Raw genomic sequence first — 22,721 nt, 5'->3', positions numbered from 1 at the left:
GCCTCTTTTCCCGGTGGAGGGGGGCACACCTGCACCACCTCGTAGTTCTGTCTTTTATTCTGCTCTTTTAGATGTCACAGCCATTTTGTGTTATGCCACAGTCCCACAACAGCCATTTTGTGACCAACGCTGATGGCCCTTTTTCAAAATTTCAAATGTGCCCATGGGCCCAAAAAGGTTCCCTGTTAATCTTTGCTTTGAATTCCAAGCTCAATATTGAAATGAAGGGTTGCAGTGATTGACATTTGCAAGACTGCTCTGCTTGAAACTTTATTTTGGACACACCTGGAGGCTTACATATGTCCAATAAATTGTGGCTTTTGCAACTTATTGATTCAGTAGTAGAGCTGTTGTTGGAGCTGCTGTTGGAGAGAGAGAGTTTGTTGCGTATGGCACCTTACAGACCCCGATAAGCTTACAGTACAGTGGTACCACGGGTTAAATACTTAATTCGTTCCGGCGGTCCGTTCTTAACCTGAAACTGTTCTTAACCTGAAGCACCACTTTAGCTAATGGGGCCTCCCGCTGCCGCTGTGCTGCTGGAGCACGATTTCTGTTCTCATCCTGAAGCAAAGTTCTTAACCTGAAGCACTATTTCTGGGTTAGCGGAGTCTGTAACCTGAAGTGTATGTAACCCAAGGTACCACTGTATAACATTCTACACAAGGCAAAAGACAGAAAGGTGGAAGCTGGGGAAGTATATGCATTTATTTCAGATACACATACTTTGGCTTAATTAGGATATAGTGTCTAAGGGGCTATGCCAAAGACTTTTCAAACTTTGAATTCAGTTAGTGTTCTGAAGCTATTTTTTGTGCTATATTATATATTTCTTTCCTCATTGTTCCCATTGTTATTTAAGATAGGTATACATTGTATTGTGTAAGTGCTCTGGCTGAAAATGCAGCCCAATCAACCCATTTTCCGATAATTTTAGGGACTTTTGAGTCTAGAAAAGGAAGCGGATATTTTTATATTTAGTTCTCACAAAGCCCTCCTGGCCAAATCTTGCGATTATACTGAGTTCACCGAGCAATTTATTCACTACGGTAGAACAAATTTAATTTGTGGTCTGTTTCAGTGTATCAGACTTGACAGCGTTTGAACTATATTAGCACTCTTGCAGAATTCCCTTTCCAATTTATTTTTGAGTTTAATATTACTATGTCAAGTGAAGAATCGTACACTAGATCTTCCTTGCACCCATACCTCTACAAAATAGTGGTTGAGGCTGTAGGAACATTCAATTTTAAAGTTTCGCATCTTTAAGTTTTACATTTCACCATCCTCTCTCACACACCGATAATATAGACAAAAAATCTATACTAGAATATTTTGTAATGAGAGTTCAACTTCAGTTCTTTTCTTCTCTCTATGAGCTTGTCCACATGGGAGTTTAATGTGCCTTAGCCTTTTCCCCCTGGTGCCAACATAACATTCCCCCCTCATGCAAGTGGCAGCCTGCACCTTTTCCCCAATTCAGATTTTGCCAATCAACAGATGGTCCGATGTGGGGAGAGAGGGATCCAATGCGTGTTACCTGGATGTAGATGTGCTGAAGCACATTATAAGACCACATTTTGGTGGGTGATATATGTGGTGGTGTTTCATCGGGTGGTCTCTATCACCACACCCTCTGCTTCCATTTGCTTCTCACCTGAGCACATCCTAGACATTTTCATTTTGTAAACCAAAAGGAAAGGAAACAGTGTGCCTACTTCCACTTACTGTTGGTGAAGCCACTTTCTCAGTAAATACACACATATAGTCATTTTTAATGCAGCTGTTTTGCACAAAACTGGCCTTTCAGGTCATAAACAAAAATCTATTTGTTATCCCATCCTGTCTTGGCTCTCTCTCTCTCTCTCTCTCTCTCTCTGTGTGTGTGTGAGAGAGAGAGAGAGAATCAATCTTCTTATTTTATTTGTAATACATACCGTAGGTTTTGTGTAGATTTACAATGGCTGTTGAAGGCAACCTCCTCTAAGCCATCCCCTCTGCTTTCTGTGTGTGGGGAGGAAAGGGTCTAGAGCATGGGTAGGCAAACTAAGGCCCAGGGGCCGGATCCGGCCCAATCACCTTCTAAATCTGGCCCACAGATGGTCTGGGAATCAAAGCGTTTTTACATGAGTAGAATGTGTCCTTTTATTTAAAATGCATCTCTGGGTTATTTGTGGGGCATTATTTCCCCCCCCCCCCAGAATATAGTCCGGCCCCCACAAGGTCTGAGGGACAGTGAACCGGCCCCCTGCTGAAAAAGTTTGCTGACCCCTGGTCTAGAGAGTGAAGGTACCTCCTTCCACCTGTGCACATGCCCTCAAAGGACCTCAGGTTTCTCTAACAGAGAAAGCAGTAATTGAGGGGAAGGGCAAGGGTCTACCATCCTAATATAGCCCATCAAGCACTGCCCACTAGTGTGAATGGGAAATGTCAAGATAGATTTGGGAGGCTTAAGGCTGAAGGTGCTCATATGTGGGCAGAGTTAAACAAAAGTGCATACAGGAAAATCGGTTCTGTTCAATCCGTGTACATAGCACATGGTTAAACTGTGAAACTCACACAGGAGGCAGCGATGGCTTTAAAATAAGATCAGACAAATCAGTGGAGGAGAAGGCTCCATGATGGCTGTGCTCTGCCTCTGCAACTGCAGCAATGCTTCTGAAGAGCAGTTGTTGGAAACCACAGGAAGAGACAGTGCTCTTGTGCTGAAATCCTGCTTGCGGGTTTCCTACAGGCACCTGGTTGGCTATTGTGAGAGCAGGATTCTGGACTTGATGGACCATTGCCTAATTCCAGCAGGCTCTTCTTAAATGCTAAAGCCTTAGCATGGATACAGCCTCAATTTCCAGCAACATGCATTAGCTTTTAGGCCATGTTTACTCTGTAACAATTGCACAGAAAGCAGCTTCATGTTGACACCTGAAACCCTTGAACTATGTCTGTATATTTAAAGTTTGCCAGTGAGATATTTTGGAAAGCATTTGCAGATATTGCAAATAGTTTAATATGTACAGTGTGTAAAATAAAACAGCTAAAAAGACCACATCTCTTTGGGGCAAAAAATAAATACATACACCTGGAAACACAAAGCGCCAATCAAACTGTGTTGGCAATTGAACTCCTTGAATTTCACACAGCTGGAAAGGGACTGAAACTTCTGAACTGTTTCTGCACTCAGGGACAGCACCAGAGGAGTTTTCCTCCCAACACTGTTGGTGAACCTGTGGCTACTTGAAGGAAAGGTACTTTTCACATGCTTCTATCCTCCCAATCTCTGTGTTCTCCAGTGGTTTTCCCCCTCCCTAGTGCAATCTCTGTTTGAACTAAGGTATGGTTTTGGAAGGTTTGAGGCTCTCATTTAAGGTTGCATGAGAAACAGAAGTTCATTTTCTTTTTTTATATTATAATGTTGAATTACTTCAATTTATTTCTCTTCATTCAGCTGGTCTGAAAATCCCAAAGAGTGGAAGTTTCAGAAGACAAGGCAAACTTGGCTTCTTTTACACATGTATGAAAAAGACAAGGTATGTTCTGGTGCCCCCCCCCTTTAAACAGTAGCAAAATGTGCATCTTTATATAGTCACGGGGCTGAGCAAAAGTCTTGTTGCATGTTACATGATAAAACAAACTACCAGCACATAGTTAATCATTAATTTGTTAGATTATACTGCATATTCCTAACCCATGGCGCGGCACCTCCTCCTGTGCAGATTGAGCAGAGTCACTTACAGCCTTTTACCTCCTCTCCAAGGGGAGGATGCATCCTGCGCTCCAGAGTGAGCCTAAGGTCAAAGGAAGTTGGGTCTAAAAAGTTCTCTTTAGAGGCTTTCCTTTTGTGAAGTCTCCCACCCTCTGTTTTATCTGCAATCTACCCTTCATTCTGACACTTCATTTTGAACTTTTCCCACAGTCTGTGTTGTCACGTTTCCACTCCTTTTTGTGTGTGTGGTTCTATGTCGTCTTTTCCCTAACCCCTCCCTGTTTCCAGTTTGGGCATGGGGCGAGCTGGCTACTGGTTTCTTAGAAGGCACCGCATGGGTATAGTTGGAAATTAAAAGCCTGGGATCTGTGCTATGCCTTTATATCTGACTTCCAAGAATTTCATCAACAGGAGAAGAAGGAGGGGGTTGGCTTAATGTGAACTCTCCTAGCCCTCTGTATTCAGTTCCTTTGAAGACTGTTGGTCCAGTGTGGCAGCAGTGGTGTTTTTAAGGAAATCGCCATTGTGTACTTTGTATTTTTATCCCACCCTTCCTCCAAGGAGTTTAAGCCATTGTTCTATTTTAAAAACAAGATGTGAAGCAGGGTATGCTGAGAGATTTGGATTGACCTCAGTCATGCAGTACATTTTATGGCTGTGTACTTGTATAAGTTTTTTTGTGTGTGTGTAGACAACAGCAAATAAAAAATAAATAAATTATCCAGCTAAGTTTAGAGTGAACTTTTAATACCCCTTTAAATACTTAGCTCACATCAATATGACCACATGGAAGGTTCTGAAAAATGTTTTCTTGGGGTGGTGGTTGCTCCTCATGAAGGTGATAATATTGAAAATCTTAGAATCAGTCCTGTTGCCTGCACAGTCGCCATGAAAAGTCTTCAGTAAAAAATATTTTTTTTTCCCCAATGGGAGGGATGGTTTAACTTAAGCACCATTCTGTCGGTGTTGCTGGTGTCTCAACCCAAAGTCATTGAGTAATGGATCCTTCACTTTCTCTTCCTTTTCATCGTAAAGGTCCCTGATGAATATTTTTCCATTTTGCTGCGGTACCTTGAAGGACTCCAGGGCAGTGCGCGAGACGTAACTGTGCAGAAAGCAGAAGCTGTCATGAAGGAATATGACAATTCTGAAAGAGAAGATTCAAGCCAACTGGAGAAATGTGAGCGGATCCGAAAAGTTCTACAGTTGTTATCATGAAAACATCATCCTATCAAGCGTTCCCACACCCATATATTTTATTACATTTTATTACAGGACCAGAGCTGAATATGGTTCCTAGCCTTTAAACAGTCCTGTGAAATTCAGATTCTCTTTCAAAAGCAGTGTTCCCCCCCATTTTTGTCCTCTCTCATTTTTAAGCAAATTTCTTCCAGTATTGCAAAGGTGATGAAAAATAATTGATCCGTATTAAAACAGCAGCAGTAACAAGACTTTGATTCCTACTGGTATTTTTCTGCTCTTCTTTTGGGAACTATTAACTTTAGCATTTTCCTACATAATTATTATTAAGGGTTTTGCATCTGTTAGTGGCAATTCCCTCCACAATAATGGTTTTAAACCCAACTGAAATGATTAACTTCCATTGAAGCAGCTGAAATCTTTAATTGCTTGAGGCGTCTTTAGTCTGTTAACTGCAGGTTTCATTACTCAACTTGTAGTCAAAGTTGAAGGTCTGGAAGCTGTTAGCTTATGTTGGTCTTCCTTTATTTTTCTTGAAAGTTTTGTTTCTTTTAATCAGCAACCACAAAATAGTGCTGAAATGCACACAACTGTAAGAACAACAATTATGAGAAGTTTACAGTAAAGTAGACAAAGTATCATCACACTTGCAAAGTACATTTCAGCAAGGCTTACAAAGAACCATAAAGCACAAAAGTAATTGTACTGTATTGAAGAATGCTCCAAGCATTATTTTAAGCTGACAGCAGACAGGCTTCCAGATAAGGTCCTGTTTTGAAGATCTTCCTCAGATGATAGATATCACCTCAAAAACATTTCAAGGCCCTGATTGCAGTTTTCAGCTGGGAGGACTTCAGGAATGTTTTTTCTCCAAGAAGTTACTCGATTCCCAGAGGATAATATCACTTCAAGGGTCCAAAATTCTGGCAGATTTTTATTTTAATTACCTACATGCTCATGTGAGATAACAAAATTGTGGACTCTTTCATGTGTTATGATCAATAAAAGGATACATTTTTGCCATTTTGGTGCATACCTGGCCTTCATACTGTCCTTGTGTGATTGTTTTCCTGATGAGTAAATCTTGCATTCAGTTGTTTTGTCTGACAGTCCATCCTTATCATAAGAGAGAAGACTTCTGCAAATAGTCGTGCAGGAATAGTGAATTCAGAGAGCTGGAATGACAAACATATCTATTACTAAAATGTCACAGGTGTTAATTGAACTGTTGTCTAACTTTGGTTACCAGATTTTCGAAACCTTTTACTGTTTTTAATTGTAGCATTTGTCTAGGTTTTTGGCAACCCATCACCAGCTTGACTTGCTAGAGTTCTTGGAAAAAGCATGGAAGATATTAGGAATTCTGAAAGTTGCTAACATATTGCATTCCCTTTAAGACAACTTCATCTGAGAGCCAAATACTTAAGTGAATCAATATGTGCTATGCTAATACAGTAACTATAATGGAATTTAATATACTGGAACAAGCCAAGGTATATATGAATCAGAGAAAAAGAGAGAGACAGAAAGCAAAGCAGTGGGAGGCAGCAAAACCCATCACATACATTTTCTGGACTACCTGACTAACTTTTCTATTGTTCTCTTTCATTTCCTCCCTTCTTCTTGTGTCTTATATTCCTCAGTACAGTGGTACCTCCAGTTGTGGATGGGATCCGTTCTGGAGATCTGGTCGGATCCCGAGGTTTTCACAACCTGAGGACCGCTTCTGTGCATGCGTGCGCGACGAAACCCGGTCACATACTTCCGGTTTTGCTGCTTTCGCATCCTGAAGTTTACATAACCAGAGGGTTACGTAACCGGAGGTACTACTGTATATTGATTGCCAGTTCTTCAAAAGTTAATTTTTAAAAAGGAACTAGTTCTGAGTCAAGTTCATCCTCTCCAAAAAGGAAATAGTTCTGGTTCAAGCTCATCCTTTCACAAAAAGAACTGGTTCAAGGTCATCTAAACATTAGTTCATAAAAAGTTCATTCTTGGCAGAAAAAGAAAATCAGAATTCAGAATTCAGTTGCCGTGCTGAAGTATAGGATTCAGAAGCAAATCAGGGCCACACACTAGCAATCAAATTTATGACAGACAGCTTTTCTCATAATTGTACTTACATACTAGAAAAAAGATTACCCTGCCTCTACACAGCTGTTAAAGGCACAAGCCATCATCCGCTTTGTTCCTGAACCTGCTTTGTTCCGCTTTGTTCCTGAAGCCAGAGAATCCTTTCAGCAGGGAAGATGCTGAAAATACCTTCCATTGCTTCCTTCTGATTGCTTAGCTACAGTGATTAAGTGACTTAAGAGACCGTAGCAACAGCGGTTATTCCATATCTGCCTAATAAAGCTTTAGAAAGTTGCCCAAAGTTTTGCTTTCTAACTTCCTTTATAGATATGCAACTGACTTTTTTAAAAATGAAAACTAATGGCTCAGACCAGCTGTGGTTGGATGGGCGAAGTGAATGTGAACTAGAAGAAAGTTCTGCCCCAAAATGAACTTAATTCACCTTTAGTTTAGGCAGCAGTTATGAGAATGATTTTCGGGTGGCATTCACAGATTTTTGAACTGGTTAAGTGAACTTTGTTCAACTGAACTAAATAATTCCAAGTACTGTTGATCACTTAAAGCAGAAAAATCAAAGAACACAAAAATAACAGGTGATTTGTCTCCTATGTGCAATGCAGATCTTTATTAAAAACAAAACTGAGGTTTGTGTGGCACCCACATCCCTCAGATGTGTTCACTACCTAAGTTTGGAGTTTATTTGTTGGTAAAGCTGCAAATATTACAACATTCAGAGTCTTCCTTTGGAATTGGAAATGTACCTATATAGACCACCCAGGATGACCCAAGTGATTATAATGTTCTGCTGTGAGAAGACTTTTAATTGTCATTAATTGAGCCATCTTTCTGTACCACTGTATCACTTTATGGTTGGAATGTGGATGACATCAATTCCTTAATAGCATGATTTCACTATGTCTGAAACCTTAGGCTCAGTCATGCGGAGATCCAGGAACTCTTTGGGTTATCTGGCCTGTTTGCCTGCACATTTATATCTTCCAGTTATTTCTTTTAACATGGTCTAGCGAGAACTGGGGGCAGGGTTCAGCAAAATTATGTGAGTCAAATCACCCTGTTGTGTTAATAATAAACCTAAAATCCAAGACAAAGAGTATATGCACAGAGCACAAAATTGAATGGTCATTTGCCAACTCTAATTGGCTCTCGGATGAGTTAATCATTGTGTATGTGTGTCTGGGAGAATTCATATATGGTAGTAAGAGAATGCTGAAGTCAGGGATTGATGCAGTATAAAACCAAATCATTCCTGAGGACTGCTGAACCCAGTAGATCTGCCTCTGATTATGGTGCTAATTGCTAAAAGCAGTGTCAATGTAGTGGTCTTCCCTTTAATTTGACTGGTCTTTGCCACACATTGTAAATTTCAGAGATCTATGATGTCTGTTCTCATTTTTAATTTGAAACCATTGCTTTATAAATAAAATTGTACTAGGGAAATAGATCCATCATCTTAAATTGGGAAAGATGTATTGCGTATGTATTATTTAACCAGCACTTCAGAAGTCTGGCCCATTGCCATTAGTTGAACTGTAGAGAAAGGTGAAAGTAGATTGACCTCACACTTTGCCAGTCATACTTCAGTGTTTTATAAACTTAGCATAATAATCGAAAATGAGCAAGAAAATTAAACAAAATCTCCTTATTGCCATAGTTGTTGCAAGAACACAGACCTCCCACATTCTCCTAACGTACAAAGCTGAGATATTGTTTGAACGCCAGTTCTGATTTTTGAAGCATTTTTAAAACAAAACAAAGCACCCCACTATTGAATTTTCTTAGGACTTGTGTAAAGTGTATGCTATGGAGCTGCTCATTTTTTTACAAGGTTGATGATATCTTCTTTGGCGATCACTCATAACCAAGTAAGATTGTCTTCCATGAACATGGTTTTAACAGTAGGTCTGTAAATGACTGTGGACGGTTTGCCAAATGTACTTTCCTCTTAGCATGTTTCTCCCTTTCATCCTGAGTTGGAGCATCTTCAAAGCCCACAACACCTTTGGTAAAGGCTGTCCTCCAATTGGAGCGCTCACAGACCAGTGTTTCCCAGTTGATGGTGTTTATACTTCAGTTTTTATATTTGCCTTGAGAGAGTCTCTAAACCTCCTTTGTTGACCACCAGCATTACGCTTTCCATTTTTAAGTTCAGAATAGAGTAATTGCTTTGGAAGACGATAATAAGGCATCCACACAACATGACCAGTCCAACAAAGTTGATGTTGAAGAATCATATGGTTAATTGTTAGAGTGAAATAATATGCATAAATCAGTCATTCTAATGTTTATCTCATCCAGTTGGCCACCCATATGTGAAAGACATTATAGATCACTGCCAGGACCAGGCTAGAGCTATGCACAGCTGTACTCAATACAAATCTAAAAATGCATATTCTCCAGCACAATGTCCCTGAGGTCAGTCGTTTTGAGTCTGGGGCTGTAAGGCGGGTCTTGAAAGAGCAGCAAGTCCTGAGCTTTTGACCTGGCAATGGCAGAATACCTGGTTTTGATGAGACAAGACCAATACAGAGGATTTGTGCTGCCTGCACAGGTTTGAGTGTTGCCTATTGAGGTTCCCTTCTCTGCCTGTAAAGGGCTCTGAGGCTGGGGTTCACACAGTCCACCCAGGTGTCAACCACAGGCCAGACCCAAAAATCCTGAGAACCTGATAACAACAGTTACAGGCATGGGCAGCCCTTGCATGATGCCAGTGGCGTAGCTAGAGGGGCACGGAGGGAGGTGGGTCCCCTCAGGGGGCACTTACCTTTTGGGGCAGCACATCGGGCACAGAGTGGAAGGTGGCACGCAAGCCCGGGCATCCCGAAATCCCAGTGCACCCGCTCACAAAAGCAGTGCAGGGCTGGGCTTGCAGCATGCCCGAACTGCTGCTCCCTCCCCTCCCTGCAGCCTCCTGGGCGCCTGTAGGCCCACCACTGACTGCAAAAGCAGTGCGGGGGCAACGCACACCCACTGCGTCCCCGGCCAACCATCCTCCAAGTGGAAGGCACCCAGGAGGGATGCGGCAGCTCGTGCACCCTGCAGGCCCAGCACTACCCCCAAAAGCAGCATGGGGCTGGTGCACTTACATCACATCCCCCTCGGCCGAGCTGAGTAAGTTGCAGCTGCCCACTTGCCACCTGAGGCTGCAGATATAAGCCTCCAATTGTTACAGTCTTATTTCTTTCCGTAGGCCACAAGACAAAAGCTGTGTGGGCATATTGGAAGCTAAAGCCCACTGTCAAGAGAATAGCTATTCAAATGGCTTCTCCTGTCTCTCACACTGTAGAAAAGGCGGCTTTTACATAATGATGTTGCTGATTGTTGGACGCTTTTACTTGTAAAGAAAAGAAAAATCCTATTTTTCAAGATGTAACTCTCTTCCAGTGAAGAGTAGTATGCTTGCTAGAGGCAGCCAAGATGCCATGATGAGCCCGAGGGTTGGAAAGGCTGCAGGGAGTGTAACCCCACACAGGGCCACAGGCAAGACTCTTGGCTACCACAGGTTCCAAAATTAGGAATATGGCTTCTTGCTACAAGAACAGAGATGATTCCTGATACGAAGAGGATCATTAAACATTGCTTCACCAGTTTCTTCAGTCCTCTTCCCCAAAAGTCACATGTAAGCTTCTACCCAGTTCTGTGTTGGGCAGGATGCTATTTTAAAATGTTTCGTCAATTTTTGGAAAGGAAGGTGTAATACTCAGGTCCCATCACTGATTTCTCTCCATCTTCATTCTATCACAGTACAGTTTTGAAGAGAGGCAAATACATTTTAACCCACAATGGCAATATGAGAAGCAGCTGGAAGAGGAGAAGTGTGCAGAGGGCAGAGAAACAAGGGTGAGTGGAAGGGTGTCTTATTTGCTGTCATTGCCCGCCCCCCCGGAAACTTGCCAAATCTGCTTTATCTTGGTACTGGCAAGCCTAAAGTGAGAGACCAGGGCGAGGTCAGCAGTTTACAGGAACCCTCTTCTTAGTGAGATTTTGTGGGTGAGCTGTGAGCTTGTTTAGGTGCTGGGTGAGAGCCAGAGTGGATGGGTGGAGCTCTAGGTGAGAGAGAGCCAGGAGGCTGAGAGTGAAGGTATTTCAGAAGGAAAAGCAATTGCTCTTAGCCTATATTTATTAGTCAGTTGTATGAATGTAACATTTGTATACATAGCTGTGCATTTCTGTAGGAAAATTTCGGCACAAATGGAAGTGAAGATGAACCCTATCTTGAAATGCTATCATTTCACTTGCAGCTAATTAGCCACCTCCCCAGAGAGGTCATTTCGGTGCTGCTCACACAGCAGTTTGACTTCACCCCAGAGGCGCACTCCATTGTCTCTCATGACAGACAGATGCCAACAACAACAAATTATCCACCTGCAGTCCTTGTTATCATAAAACCTATGCAGGCATAACACTCCCAAACCTGACCCATGGCTGGAAGAGGGCTTTTATGGATGTATGCATTTAATTGCAAAAATTGTAATGCTTCAAGGTGGCTTACAATAATAAAGCACAGCACAATGCAATAACTGATTAATTAAACAAAATGAAAAGGCAAACCAGCAAGAAAAGGCTTTCTATTACAAGCTATCAGTGCTAGAACAGGGAACCTGCTGTTTTGCCTGAGACCACCCTAAGTGAAGTAACCTCAGGTTATGGGCTAGTCTTTGGGACTTCCTGGGCAGAAATAATTGTAAATCAATTTGTCTGGAACCTTGCCGGAATAACTGCTGTCTTCCTCGCTCTGCTGTCTTTAGATTTTCTGTCTCCTGGCTTTGCTTCCCAACTCTGAACCCCCAGTAGAGCTCCTGGCTCTACTCTGACAGCTGACTACAGATCAGCTCAGATACAGTTAAAAGCCCAGAATAACATTATATACTTAATTTTGGCCTAAAGGATACCAGAGCTGCCATCAGAGGGAGATGTCCATTATTAGGGCTCCACCACAGAAGACACCTCTGTGGCGTTTGCCTCCTAGGATGGGTCATAAGGAAAGGGTTAAAATAGGTGTGATGTGATTGGCCAGTGAAAATGCAAGGGGGGGGGATAAAAGTTAGAGTGGGAGGTTTTGAAAGTCAGGTGGTTGATGTTTGGGAGTTGAAGAAGGAAGAGGGAGGTTTAGGTGTGGGTTGGTAGAGTTGTATTGTGAGAGAGTGAGAGGAATTGTTAGGTGGAGTCAGATAGATAATTGGAATAATCAGTTTGGAGTTGTTAGGAACTAAGAATAAGAAACTGACAAGAGAAAAATTAACTGTAACCATAAGCTTGTTCCTGCATTTAAAAATAAACTTGATTATTTGTTTATGTTAACAACTGACTGGACTCCGTGTGTCCCCGTGAGATATGGGGTGGTGGCAGCGGAAAAAGCAATCACAGTGTGATCGCCACAGCCTCTCTGCTAGCCTCCCACCTGGCTACAGAAGGTGAGGATACTTGGAGAAGGGTCTCTAGAGAAGATCTTAATTGATAGGCAGGCTCTGGTAAGAGAAGGTGGTCCTTTACTACTATCCCTTCCCTTTCTCCCTAGTCCTTCCTCTCTTGCATGTGAATTCTCACAACCTGACTTAACAGTGGTTAAGTCTTACATTAGCACCACAGTTAACAGTGTTAAGAATGCCTGGTTGACACAAACGCAGTGCCAGTTGAAACCAGCTTGAAATCATGGTTGGCTTTAAAGACAAAGTAAGAGTCATGCTGGATCAAGCCAGTCCTCTGCAGCACCCTCTTCTCACAGTAGCTGACCACAGTGGCGTAGCGTGGGTTGTCAGCACCCGGGGCAAGGCAAGTAATTTGCGCCCCCTAACCCGTGGATTTGCGCCCCCTAACCTGTGGATTTGCGCCCCCTAACCCATGGATTTGCCCTAACCCCAGATGTTGCGCCCGGTGCGGCCGGCCCCCCCTGCACCCCCCACGCTACGCCACTGGCTGACCAGATGCCTTTGGGAAGCCAGCAAGCAGGGCATCAGCACAGCAGTACCCTTCCCTCCTGCTTTTTCCAGCAACTGCTATTCAGAAGCATTGCTGCCTTCAACTGTGGAGGCAGCACATAGCCATCATGGCTAGTAGCCATTGGGAGTCTTATCCTTCATGAATGTGTCTAATCTTTTTAAGCCATCCACATTGGTGGCCACCACTGCTTCTTGTTGGAACAAGTTCCAAAGTTTATGCACTGTGTGAAGAAGTACTTTCTTTTCTGTCTATCCTGAATCTTCCCACACTGAGCTTCCTCGGGTGTCCGCAAGTTGTAGTGTTAAGAGAAAGGAAGAAAAACAAAATCTCTATTTACTTTCTCCATGTCACACATAATTTTATCTCTTATCACATGCCTCATACTCGCCTTTCCTGTAAGCCAAAAACCTGCAAATGTGGTACCCGTTCCTTATGGGAGAGCTTCCTCAACCTCTCTTGATCATTTTGGTTGCCCTTTTCTGAACGTTTTCCAACTCTACAATACCCCTTTTGAATTGAGTCAATCAGCACCATACACAGTATTCCACATGTGGCCACACCATAGATTTGTATAATGTAGGGCTGCCATACGTCTGGAGTTTCCTGGACATATCCAGGATTTGTCTGGGCGGAATTTCTGAAAATCAGTTAAAATGTCTGGGAAAATCTGGCCATTTGGCAATACATGTCGGGAATGTTGATTTTTTGGCTAATCCCCCCCCCCAAAATAACATCAATATCATCATTGAGATATCTATTATGACCTCAAGGTCTCATTCCTAGTCAGCCACCACCAGTTCAGTTCCCATGAGTGTATACAGTTGTACCTTGGAAGCCGAATGCCTTGGCACTGAATGCTGCAAACCTGGAAGTGAGTGTTCCGGTTTGTGAACGTTCTTTGGAACCTGAACATCCAGCGCGGCTTCCGATTGGCTGCAGGGGCTTCCTGCAGCCAATCGGAAGCTGTTCTTTGCTTTCCGAACGTTTTGGAAGTTGAACTTCCAGAATGGATTCCGTTTGATTTCCGAGGTACAACTGTATATGAATTTTAAGATTTTTTTTGGTCCTGACTAGTTTGCAATGAGTCAGTCACAGCCAGTTCATTAGATTTCCTGATGAATGTGGAGGGTTGCTAGGAATTCATAGACACAGGAGAGGACAAAATAGTCCTGTTGCCCTCTCCTGATCCCTCCCTAAAGGAATTGAGAGCTTTGAATCTGCATAAGCTCTGTACAAATGCCGATTGTTGCTTTTCCAGTAACGGGAAGGAACACCTCCCTTGCTGGTTTTGGTGCCTGTTAATGGTTGTGGGCAATACACAAAAGGAGGAAAAACGTGTGTGTTCCTATCTCAAGGTTTTATCACATGCAATGTGTTTTTTGTTTTATAACAATGGATAAATCTTTGACAAGCGGATGACTGCACTGAAAACGTATCCAGTCTCCTTTCCTTTCTTCCTGTACCAGAATTTCCTGAACAAATTAAAGCTAAGCCTAATTAATAGGTGAAAAAATGTATCTAAGCAAATTTGCATGTGAGACCAGAAAGAATTTTTTTTTTATCAAGGTTATGGAATAATCCTTAGGCATTAAAGGCAGAAGTTGGCTTTAGCTTCAAAACAGCCTGGAGTGCTGTTTAGATTTCAAGTCTTCGTGGTATTTAAATAACTGAGGCTAAAAGTGACCATCTGTGCAATAATTTGAAACAAAGTTGTATTCTACATTATATTATAGTGGCTCAGTTTTTTTTAAAAAAAGTTGTGGTTGCAAACCATATATATGACATGAAAAGTACAGTAATTTTTGCTATTGTTTCCAGAAACTGGCTAAACTATATAAAATTCTCAGCCTGGCAGCTTTTTCTTTTCCAAAGGCATCCCTGTCTTTGTTTTCTAAATCCATTTGAATATTATTTCAGCTGTCTCTGAACAAAGCAAACCAAAAAACCTACAAATGCAAAGATCAAGAGTACAAAGTACATGAGAAATTACAAAGTTTTATTGGCTTTTCCACGTTAACATATAGGAGCCAAAGAATACCAAGGGTGGGGAAGAAACCAGAATGAAAGAAGTTAGAAGTTAATCCATTTACAGGTTTGAGGGCGTAAGTGAAAAAAACTATTGGGAAAAGTTTTTCCAAGATACTTCTACTGCAGAGAAAATATTTGGGGTCATTTAAGAGAGTCAAGATGGCTTCAGGATTGCTCTGTGGACTCAGATAAAGTGTATTTATTTTTCTGGGAATATTTCCTAATTTTGAAGGGTAACTGGTTGGTTTTCTGTGGAGTGTGGCATACTGTGTGTGTGTACCTTAAAATTATAATAATAATTCCGACTCCCATCAGCCCTAGCCAATATATTCAGTGGTCGGGGGTGATAGCAGTTGGAGTCCCAACAACCTCTGGAAGGCCACAGATGTTATTGTTGTTGTCCCCATCCCCCCCCCCCCCGTTTATGGACATGAGTGGTGGACCTATTAAGATGGCCTTCCCCTGGAGGCCAATGGATTTCTGAGGATGGCGGCATGCAAATAGGTGGGCATGAGGATTAGCAGGTTAAGCTAAAACTTTTGTGCTGTAAGTTTCGCAGAAATTGTGGTTTCTGAGCAAGGATTTGAAGGGAGAGGTGACTCCACACAGAAGCTTGAGGGCAGAGTTCCATATATAAAAGCGTTAAGGGAGAACGTATCCCAGAAGTAGCAGAGTCGAATGTGTGTTCCATGGCACTGCAAAAAAGCAGCAGTGTTGGGAAGTAGGTTGTGTGCTGTGGGGTCTGATGTTCTGAGATCTGGGACAATCCTTTAGCATAAAATGGTCACCTAGCACTAGCAGCAGAATGGTCTACAAGGAGATAAACTTTCCATCTGCATGCTCTCTCTCTCTCTTTCTGTAAAGATTTTTATTTTTATTTTTTAAACTTGGAATGTAGTGCTGATTGCACTGATACAATACTAGAGGAGAAAGAAGAAAGGCCAGAAGAACATGGGGTGAGTGAGCATTCTCCATCAATGCTGAAGTGCATCCAGCATCCAGCAGTTCTGGGCTGTTTTTCAAAATATGCTTTGTGATTACTATCTTTGAAATGCCAAAATATTAAGAAGAAGGCAAGAAGAGTTTGCTGGTCCATCTAGTCCAGCACCCTGTCCTCACAGTAGCCAACCAGATGCCTCTTTTGGAAAACCCATGAAACAGAACCCAGGTTCCCCCCCCCCCCGTGGTTTCCAGCAACTGGTCTTCACAAATATTACATCCTCCAACATCATGGTTAGTTTTTTATAACGGTAGTTTTGCATGGCTGGAGCATCTAGAGCAAACCCTTTCCCTTAAGTTCCCATTGCTGTCAAAGTAGGAATTCATGAGTGATTTTACTAGACTCTATTCAATCTGGATTATCCACAATTCGGAGAGATTGTTTCACATCCAACATAATTAAAAGTTTTGATAGCTTCAAAGAATACCTTGTGGTAAAGGGAAGTGCATGCCTAAAATATTGACTGACTTTGGATTAATGTAGTGTTCCTTATTCCCCCCCTAATAAAAGCTCAACAACTTTGGTCAACCCTCCCCTTAAAAAAAAGCAGCTCAACAACTCCTGGCAATGACAATGGGTAGATCACAGCCGATATTTTTATACTGGGAGTAGATCGCAGTCTCTTGGGAGTTGGACGTGCCTGCTCTAGATCAGTGCTTTTCAAACTTGTTACCTACAGGTAGCCCTTTCCAGATTGCTTGATCTGCCATGGAATCCCTCTGTGTTGGAGGAACCCTGATAGATCAAACCAAAGCTCATCTAGTCCATCCTGCTTCCGGCAGTCGGGACCAGCCCAAGGCATTTTGGCACCTGAGGCGAACCACACATTGGTGCCTCCAAGGGGTGAGTGAAGATCTGCATCAGGAAAAAGAAATAAAGATCTACATTAAGAACAAGGGTGGGAGACCTGCAATGACTGCTGTTCACCAAAAGACTGCTGCAGAGGCAACACTGGGGCTGCTGCTAAGGAGGCAGAAGATCCAGCTCCCAATGAGCGCACCAAACCTGTTACTGCTACCACAGCAGCAGCATTGGGCAATATATTCCCTGGAGGCCAGATCTGCTGCCCCTGTGGATCCTGCTGCCTGAGGCGGTCACCTCAACTTGCCTCATGAGTGGGCAGGCCTTACCTACAGATAATGGTCTTTCCATTCAGGAGCTGCCATTCAGTGGTGTGCTTCCTTGTGACATGAAACTGCTATGGTTCCGATAAGCTATTATATGGCTAGTAGCAACTGGTAGATTCAGTCTTCATAAGAACATCAGAAGAGCCTTGCTGGCTCAGACCAAAGGTCCTTGTAGTCCAGCATTCTGCTTCCTGTGCTGACCAAACAGATATCCCAATGGGAAGCCCTCAAGCACAAAGGGAACAGCCCTCTCCCATTCTTGCTCTCCAGCAAATACCGTATTTTTCGCACTATAGGACGCTCCGTCCCATAGGACGCACCTAGTTTTTTTGGGGGGAAATAAAGGAAAAAAATTTTCCCTTTATTTCCCCCCCAAAAGCAGGTCAGGGAAACCGAACAAGGTCGAGGAACAGCGGGATGGTGGCGCTGCGCCTCCCTGCTGTCCCCCGAGCTTGTGAGGCTGGCTGATGTCTGCCTGGCGCGCGGGGCGCTCTGCTTCAGCGGGCCCCACCCGCCAGGCAGCAGGCTGCTATCCGCAGCGTGGGGAGCCCTGCGGGGAACTCCTGCAGGGCTCCCCACGCTGCGGGTGTCTGCCCAGCGTGAGGGGCGCTCTGATTCAGGGCGCCCCGCCCGCCCGGCAGCAGGCTGCTATCCGCAGCTTGGGGAGCCTTGCGGGGAACTCCTGCAGGGCTCCCCACGCTGCAGATGTCTGCCTGGCGCGAGGGGCGCTCTGATTCAGGGCGCCCCTCGCGCGGGCGGCAGGCTGCTATCCGCAGCTTGGGGAGCCTTGCGGGGAACTCCTGCAGGGCTCCCCACGCTGCAGATGTCTGCCTGGCGCGAGGGGCGCTCTGATTCAGGGTGCCCCTCGCGCCGGGCGGCAGGCTGCTATCCGCAGCTTGGGGAGCCTTGCGGGTAACTCCTGCAGGGCTCCCCACGCTGCAGATGTCTGCCTGGCGCGAGGGGCGCTCTGATTCAGGGCGCCCCTCGCGCCGGGCGGCAGGCTGCTATCCGCAGCGTGGGGAGCCCTGCGGGGAACTCCTGCAAGGCTCCCCACGCTGCGGATGTGTTCCCGAAGCGCCGGGCGCTCTGCTTTCAGGGCGCCCGACGCTCCGGGAAACAGGCTGCTATCCGCAGCCTAGACAGCCCTGCGGGACCTCCCGCAGGGCTGCCTAGGCTGCGGATATGTTCCCGAAGCGCCGGGCGCTCTGCTTTCAGGGCGCCCGACGCTCCGGGAAGCAGGCTACCATCCGCAGCCTAGACACGGCTAGCGGAGCGCTGCGCTAATCCCGAAGTTTGGGGCGTGCGGAGCTCAGCGCGCCCCAAGCTTCGGGATTAATGCAGCACTCCGCTAGCCGTGGGAGAGCTGGGTCTCCCATGGCTAGCGGATAGCTTCCTGAAGCCTGGAGAGCGAGAGGGGTCGGTGCGCACCGACCCCTCTCGCTCTCCAGGCTTCAGTGAAAGCCTGCATTCGCTCCATAGGACGCACACACATTTTCCCTTGCTTTTTAGGAGGGAAAAAGTGCGTCCTATGGTGCGAAAAATACGGTAGTTTTCAGCAGCATCCTAGTGGTTCCATGTCACCATCGTGGCTAATAGCCATTGCTAGACCTCTTACCTCTGCATTTGTCTAACCCCCTCTTAATCCAATTTCAAAGCAAATTTTTGTAGTTGGTAGGCTGAGATGGTAGAAATCAGGCCTTTCCCAGATCAAACTGCAATACAGAGGCAGCACGTTTTAGCAAACTCCTTGCATGTAGTAGCTACAGCATTTGCTGAAGCACTAGCTCTCCATATCTGCTAGCTTACTAGACGCAGGAAGAATTCCTGCTTCAGAAAATTAATTGCTTAAGACTTATAGAATTGTAGAGTTGAGAGGAACCCTGAGGGTCATCTAGTCCAACCCCCTTGCGCTGCAGAAATCTCAACTAAAGCATCCATGACAGCTGGCCACCCAACCTCTGCTTAAAAACCTCCATGGAAGGAGAGTCCATTCTACTGCCAAACAGCTCTTACCATCAGAAAGTTCTTGATGTTGAGTCGGAATCTCCTTTCTTGTAACTTGAAGCCATTGGTTTGAGTCCTACCCTCTGAAGCAGGAAAAAAAACACACGTTTGTTCCATTTCCCATCTGACAGCCTTTTAGTTATTTGACGATGGCTATCGAAACCTGTCTATGATCTTCCTTTTACTGTTGTTTATTAGTAGTTAAATAACGCTTTCGACTGACAAAATAGGACAGCTTTCCAGAGCATGTTAAAATCTGTAAAACATGATGGGACTGGGGATCTATTGCCTCTGGGAAGAAAGGGAGGCTTGTTCAGTCACTTGCTCATTGCTTGAGTGAGCGAAAGGAGTACAGAAACTCCTGTGGCTGAACAGTTTGTGTTGCTGGGTATATCTCTTGATGCTTGTCGTGATGTGGCAGTGACATCTGGTGGCACTAAGACTCTAACAAAGAAGTTAGAACTAAGTACCGTACTTTTTGCTCTATAAGACTCACTTTTTCCCTCCTAAAAAGTAAGGGGAAATGTGTGTGCATCTTATGGAGCGAATGCAGGCTGCGCAGCTATCCCAGAAGCCATAACAGCAAGAGGGATTGCTGCTTTCACTGCGCAGCAATCCCTCTTGCTGTTCTGGCTTCTGAGATTCAGAATATATATTTTTCTTGTTTTCCTCCTCCAAAAACTAGGTGCGTCTTGTGGTCTGGTGCGTCTTATAGAGCGAAAAATACGGTATTTTTGAAGTTTGTTTTTCTAGTCCTTTCCCCCTTAGTCGCAAAGTATATTAATTATACCAACCTCTGATCTTCTTAGAGTTCTTTGGTAAAAGTCATCACCATTTTTCATTTAACATTTAACTGTCCACAACTGCATTCCAAAAACCTCTACAAGTCCCCCCACCCCAGTTGCTGGATTGCTATTACCGCTGAATAGCTTACATTATGATACGCTGATAATTTGATTTGACTCAACTTTGAAACTGTATTATTCTTTTTTTTTATTAGTATTATGTATATAGTGCCTTTCTCCCTAGGCAATGGGGCAGTTTACAATCCCAAGACACCAAAATAAACACATTATGTAAAATGAAGACCAAAGTTTTGGTGCATGTGGTTTTAGTTTTTGCATGCCCCGAAACCTGACTACCAAGCCATCTCAAGAGAAAAAGCATCTGTCTGTGGCCCAGAAACTGCAGCCTTTCAAAAGGTAAGGATTGGAATGCATGCACTGCTTGTAGTAAGAAAATGTCCTGCATTGTCCATCCCCCTTTGTTAAGGAAAAAACTGCAGTTTGAATTTCACTGTGGAATTTGCTTTAATCTTGATTTTAACTGCTTATTTTCCAGACTAGTGCGAGGTTGAAAATCTGGTGATTTTGGTGCTTTGAACAACTTTTTTCCTGGAATATGTGTGGGTGAGAGAGAAAGAGAAAACCTGCAAATCGCCTCACGCGTTTAATTTGGAAACTTTTCAGATGCTGTGGTTTCGTAAAGGAAATTGGCCTAACCATCAAGCTCTGTGATGCTGTCAAGAGGAGAGCTTCTAGAGGACCACCCACGTCTCCTGGCCTGGGAATTCATTCCCCTTTTGAGGCATTATTTTTCACACTCCATTTGCATCTCAACTCGAGCAAGCTTCGCTCCAATTCTCCTTCCCTGGCTCATGGCCTTTGGTGAGTATTGAGTTCCTCTAGAGAATCCTCTCCAATATGCATTTTTGCAGTGGTGAGATGGAGGGTGGAAGGGAACTGGCAAGCTTCCATATCAGTCCTCTTGGGCCCAGCTGGACTAAGAAAACAAACTTGGCAAATATATTCCCAGACCACTTGGCAAATGCAAAAAAATGAAGTCAGGGTACTCCATGGACACAGTATATTCCTATGCCATATATAGGGCTAAAAATAACTTTATACAAACAGTCGTATAGCAATTGGCCAATGAGCTGTACAAATGCAAACAATCGTTTACCGCTTCATATAAAATAAATACATATGTTTGCACAGAACACATTACAGTGGTACCTTGGTTTGCATACATTTTGGATTACAAGCACATCAAACCCAGAAGTGTGTGTCCCGGAATGCAAACTTTTTTTGGATTACAACCCAGTTTTTTTCGAGGCCCCATTGGCAAAAGCACGGCTTGGGTTACAACCTGTTTTGGTTTACAAACGGACCTCCGGAACGGATTATGGTTGTAAACCAAGGTACCACTGTACTTTGTGTGATTATGTACATTTATTGTATTTTATTGATGTGAAGCTACACAGTATTGATTGCATTTGTATGTCTCATTGGCCATATGACTGTTCTTGTGAAGTTACATACTTTCCAGCTGGAATAAACTTCTGTCTTTAAATTTTATTTTACAGAATCCCTCTACCTTCGTACTTGTAGCACTTTATTTTAGTGGTCCTCACAACAAGCGTGTGAGGTAGTCCATTTGGACACCCCTCCTTTTACAGGTGCATTATGGGCACTGAGAACAATCCCCGCTACACAGTGCCAATTCCATCATGTCAGTGCCAAGTCCACTGCTGTTGCAGCAGTTAATTTTTTTTGCAAGGGCTATTGTAATGGCTTTAGGGGTTGCTTGTGCGTAAGTTGCCACCGCTCTGGGCTAGTTTGGCTGGTTAAACCATTTCTCGCTGGACAGCCATCCACTCCGTGGCTGTTCAGTCGCTGGCAGAATCCGTCAGTGGGCGTTTCTTAAACCTTTTCCAACATAAAAGTTGTTTGATGCCCAATCTCCTCCTACTCTCCCTGCGCGGAAGTCTTCTGCGCAGGGAGGGCATGGGTAGCGGAGGACCTGTGCTCTCCCCGCTGGTGTCCAGTGAAGAGTCCCGGAGCCTGCTCTCTGCTTCCCCCATTGGCCCCCCTCTATCCCTGGTGTTGCGCTGATTTTCTTCCCCAACAGGAGACCTGCCTCTCTCCCTGCTTGGCCCCTCTCCAGCATCGCTGTGGAGCCTCGCCTCTTCCTCTAGTTCCGATGGCAGTTCCCTGACAGCTATTGGCTTCAAGGTTACTTCTCTCTGTTTTAATATTTAACCAGGGGCATCTACTTTGGTTTATTTTATGTAGGTCAGCCAAATTATTGAAGAGTCAGCAGTGCCCCTGTTGGAACTGCCTCAAGGCCATGTGTGCTAGTTAGAAATTCACTTTCTATTGACAGTTCCCATCTGTTCCACAAGGGAACATAAGTGATTGATTTGGTGAAGTCCTTTGGACAGACCTCCCTTACATCACCCAGTTCTGCATCCCATAATACGACATATCTATGGACCAGCTTACTGTTGTCTGTAAGTGGGGAGGACCTCTGGCTCTGTGGTTGTGAACTTGCTTCATATCAGGGGGTGGTGAACTTGTGCCCCCCCCCCCCGATGTTTCTGGGCATCAGCCCCAGAGAGCGTGGAACGTGGCTTGGAGTGATTAGAGTGAAGTTTCGCAACAGCAGGAGAGCCATAAGTCCACTAGTCCAGTTTTTTTACACAAGGCCCAAGATTCATTCTTTAGGTTTTAACCATCTGAAAAGGGTTTCCAGACCCTTCAAATGTCCCTATTTTCCAGAGACAGTCCTGGATTTACAGAAGCCATCCCGGTTTCTGACTTGATCCCAGAATAGTCCCGCTTTTCCTTAA

The 22,721-nt window shown here is 44.1% G+C and overlaps 2 protein-coding genes across 10 annotated transcripts in view; both read left to right on the top strand.

The window, feature by feature from the left end:
* The window catches only part of CHLSN (cholesin), a 139,975-nt gene extending 134,052 nt beyond the window's left edge, over positions 1 to 5,923 (top strand). For all 9 annotated transcript variants that reach the window (XM_083585918.1, XM_083585917.1, XM_083585915.1 and 6 more), the window contains 2 exons: positions 3,443 to 3,524; positions 4,736 to 5,923. In XM_083585918.1, the coding sequence (XP_083442044.1) occupies positions 3,443 to 3,524; positions 4,736 to 4,918 (265 nt within the window). In that variant the 3' untranslated portion in view covers positions 4,919 to 5,923. The remainder of the gene's footprint in view (positions 1 to 3,442; positions 3,525 to 4,735) is intronic.
* A 4,301-nt stretch (positions 5,924 to 10,224) lies between these two features.
* LOC310749202 (cytochrome P450 2W1-like) overlaps positions 10,225 to 22,721 on the top strand; it is a 34,524-nt gene continuing 22,027 nt past the window's right edge. Inside the window, exons 1-3 of the mRNA XM_083585803.1 lie at positions 10,225 to 10,610; positions 10,736 to 10,831; positions 20,560 to 20,757. Coding sequence (XP_083441929.1) covers positions 10,782 to 10,831; positions 20,560 to 20,757 — 248 coding nt within the window. The 5' untranslated portion in view covers positions 10,225 to 10,610; positions 10,736 to 10,781. The remainder of the gene's footprint in view (positions 10,611 to 10,735; positions 10,832 to 20,559; positions 20,758 to 22,721) is intronic.

Source organism: Podarcis filfolensis, assembly GCF_964270895.1.
Source record: "Podarcis filfolensis genome assembly, chromosome: 14".
NCBI lineage: Eukaryota > Metazoa > Chordata > Lepidosauria > Squamata > Lacertidae > Podarcis > Podarcis filfolensis.
This window is presented reverse-complemented; position numbering and strand designations above follow the sequence as displayed.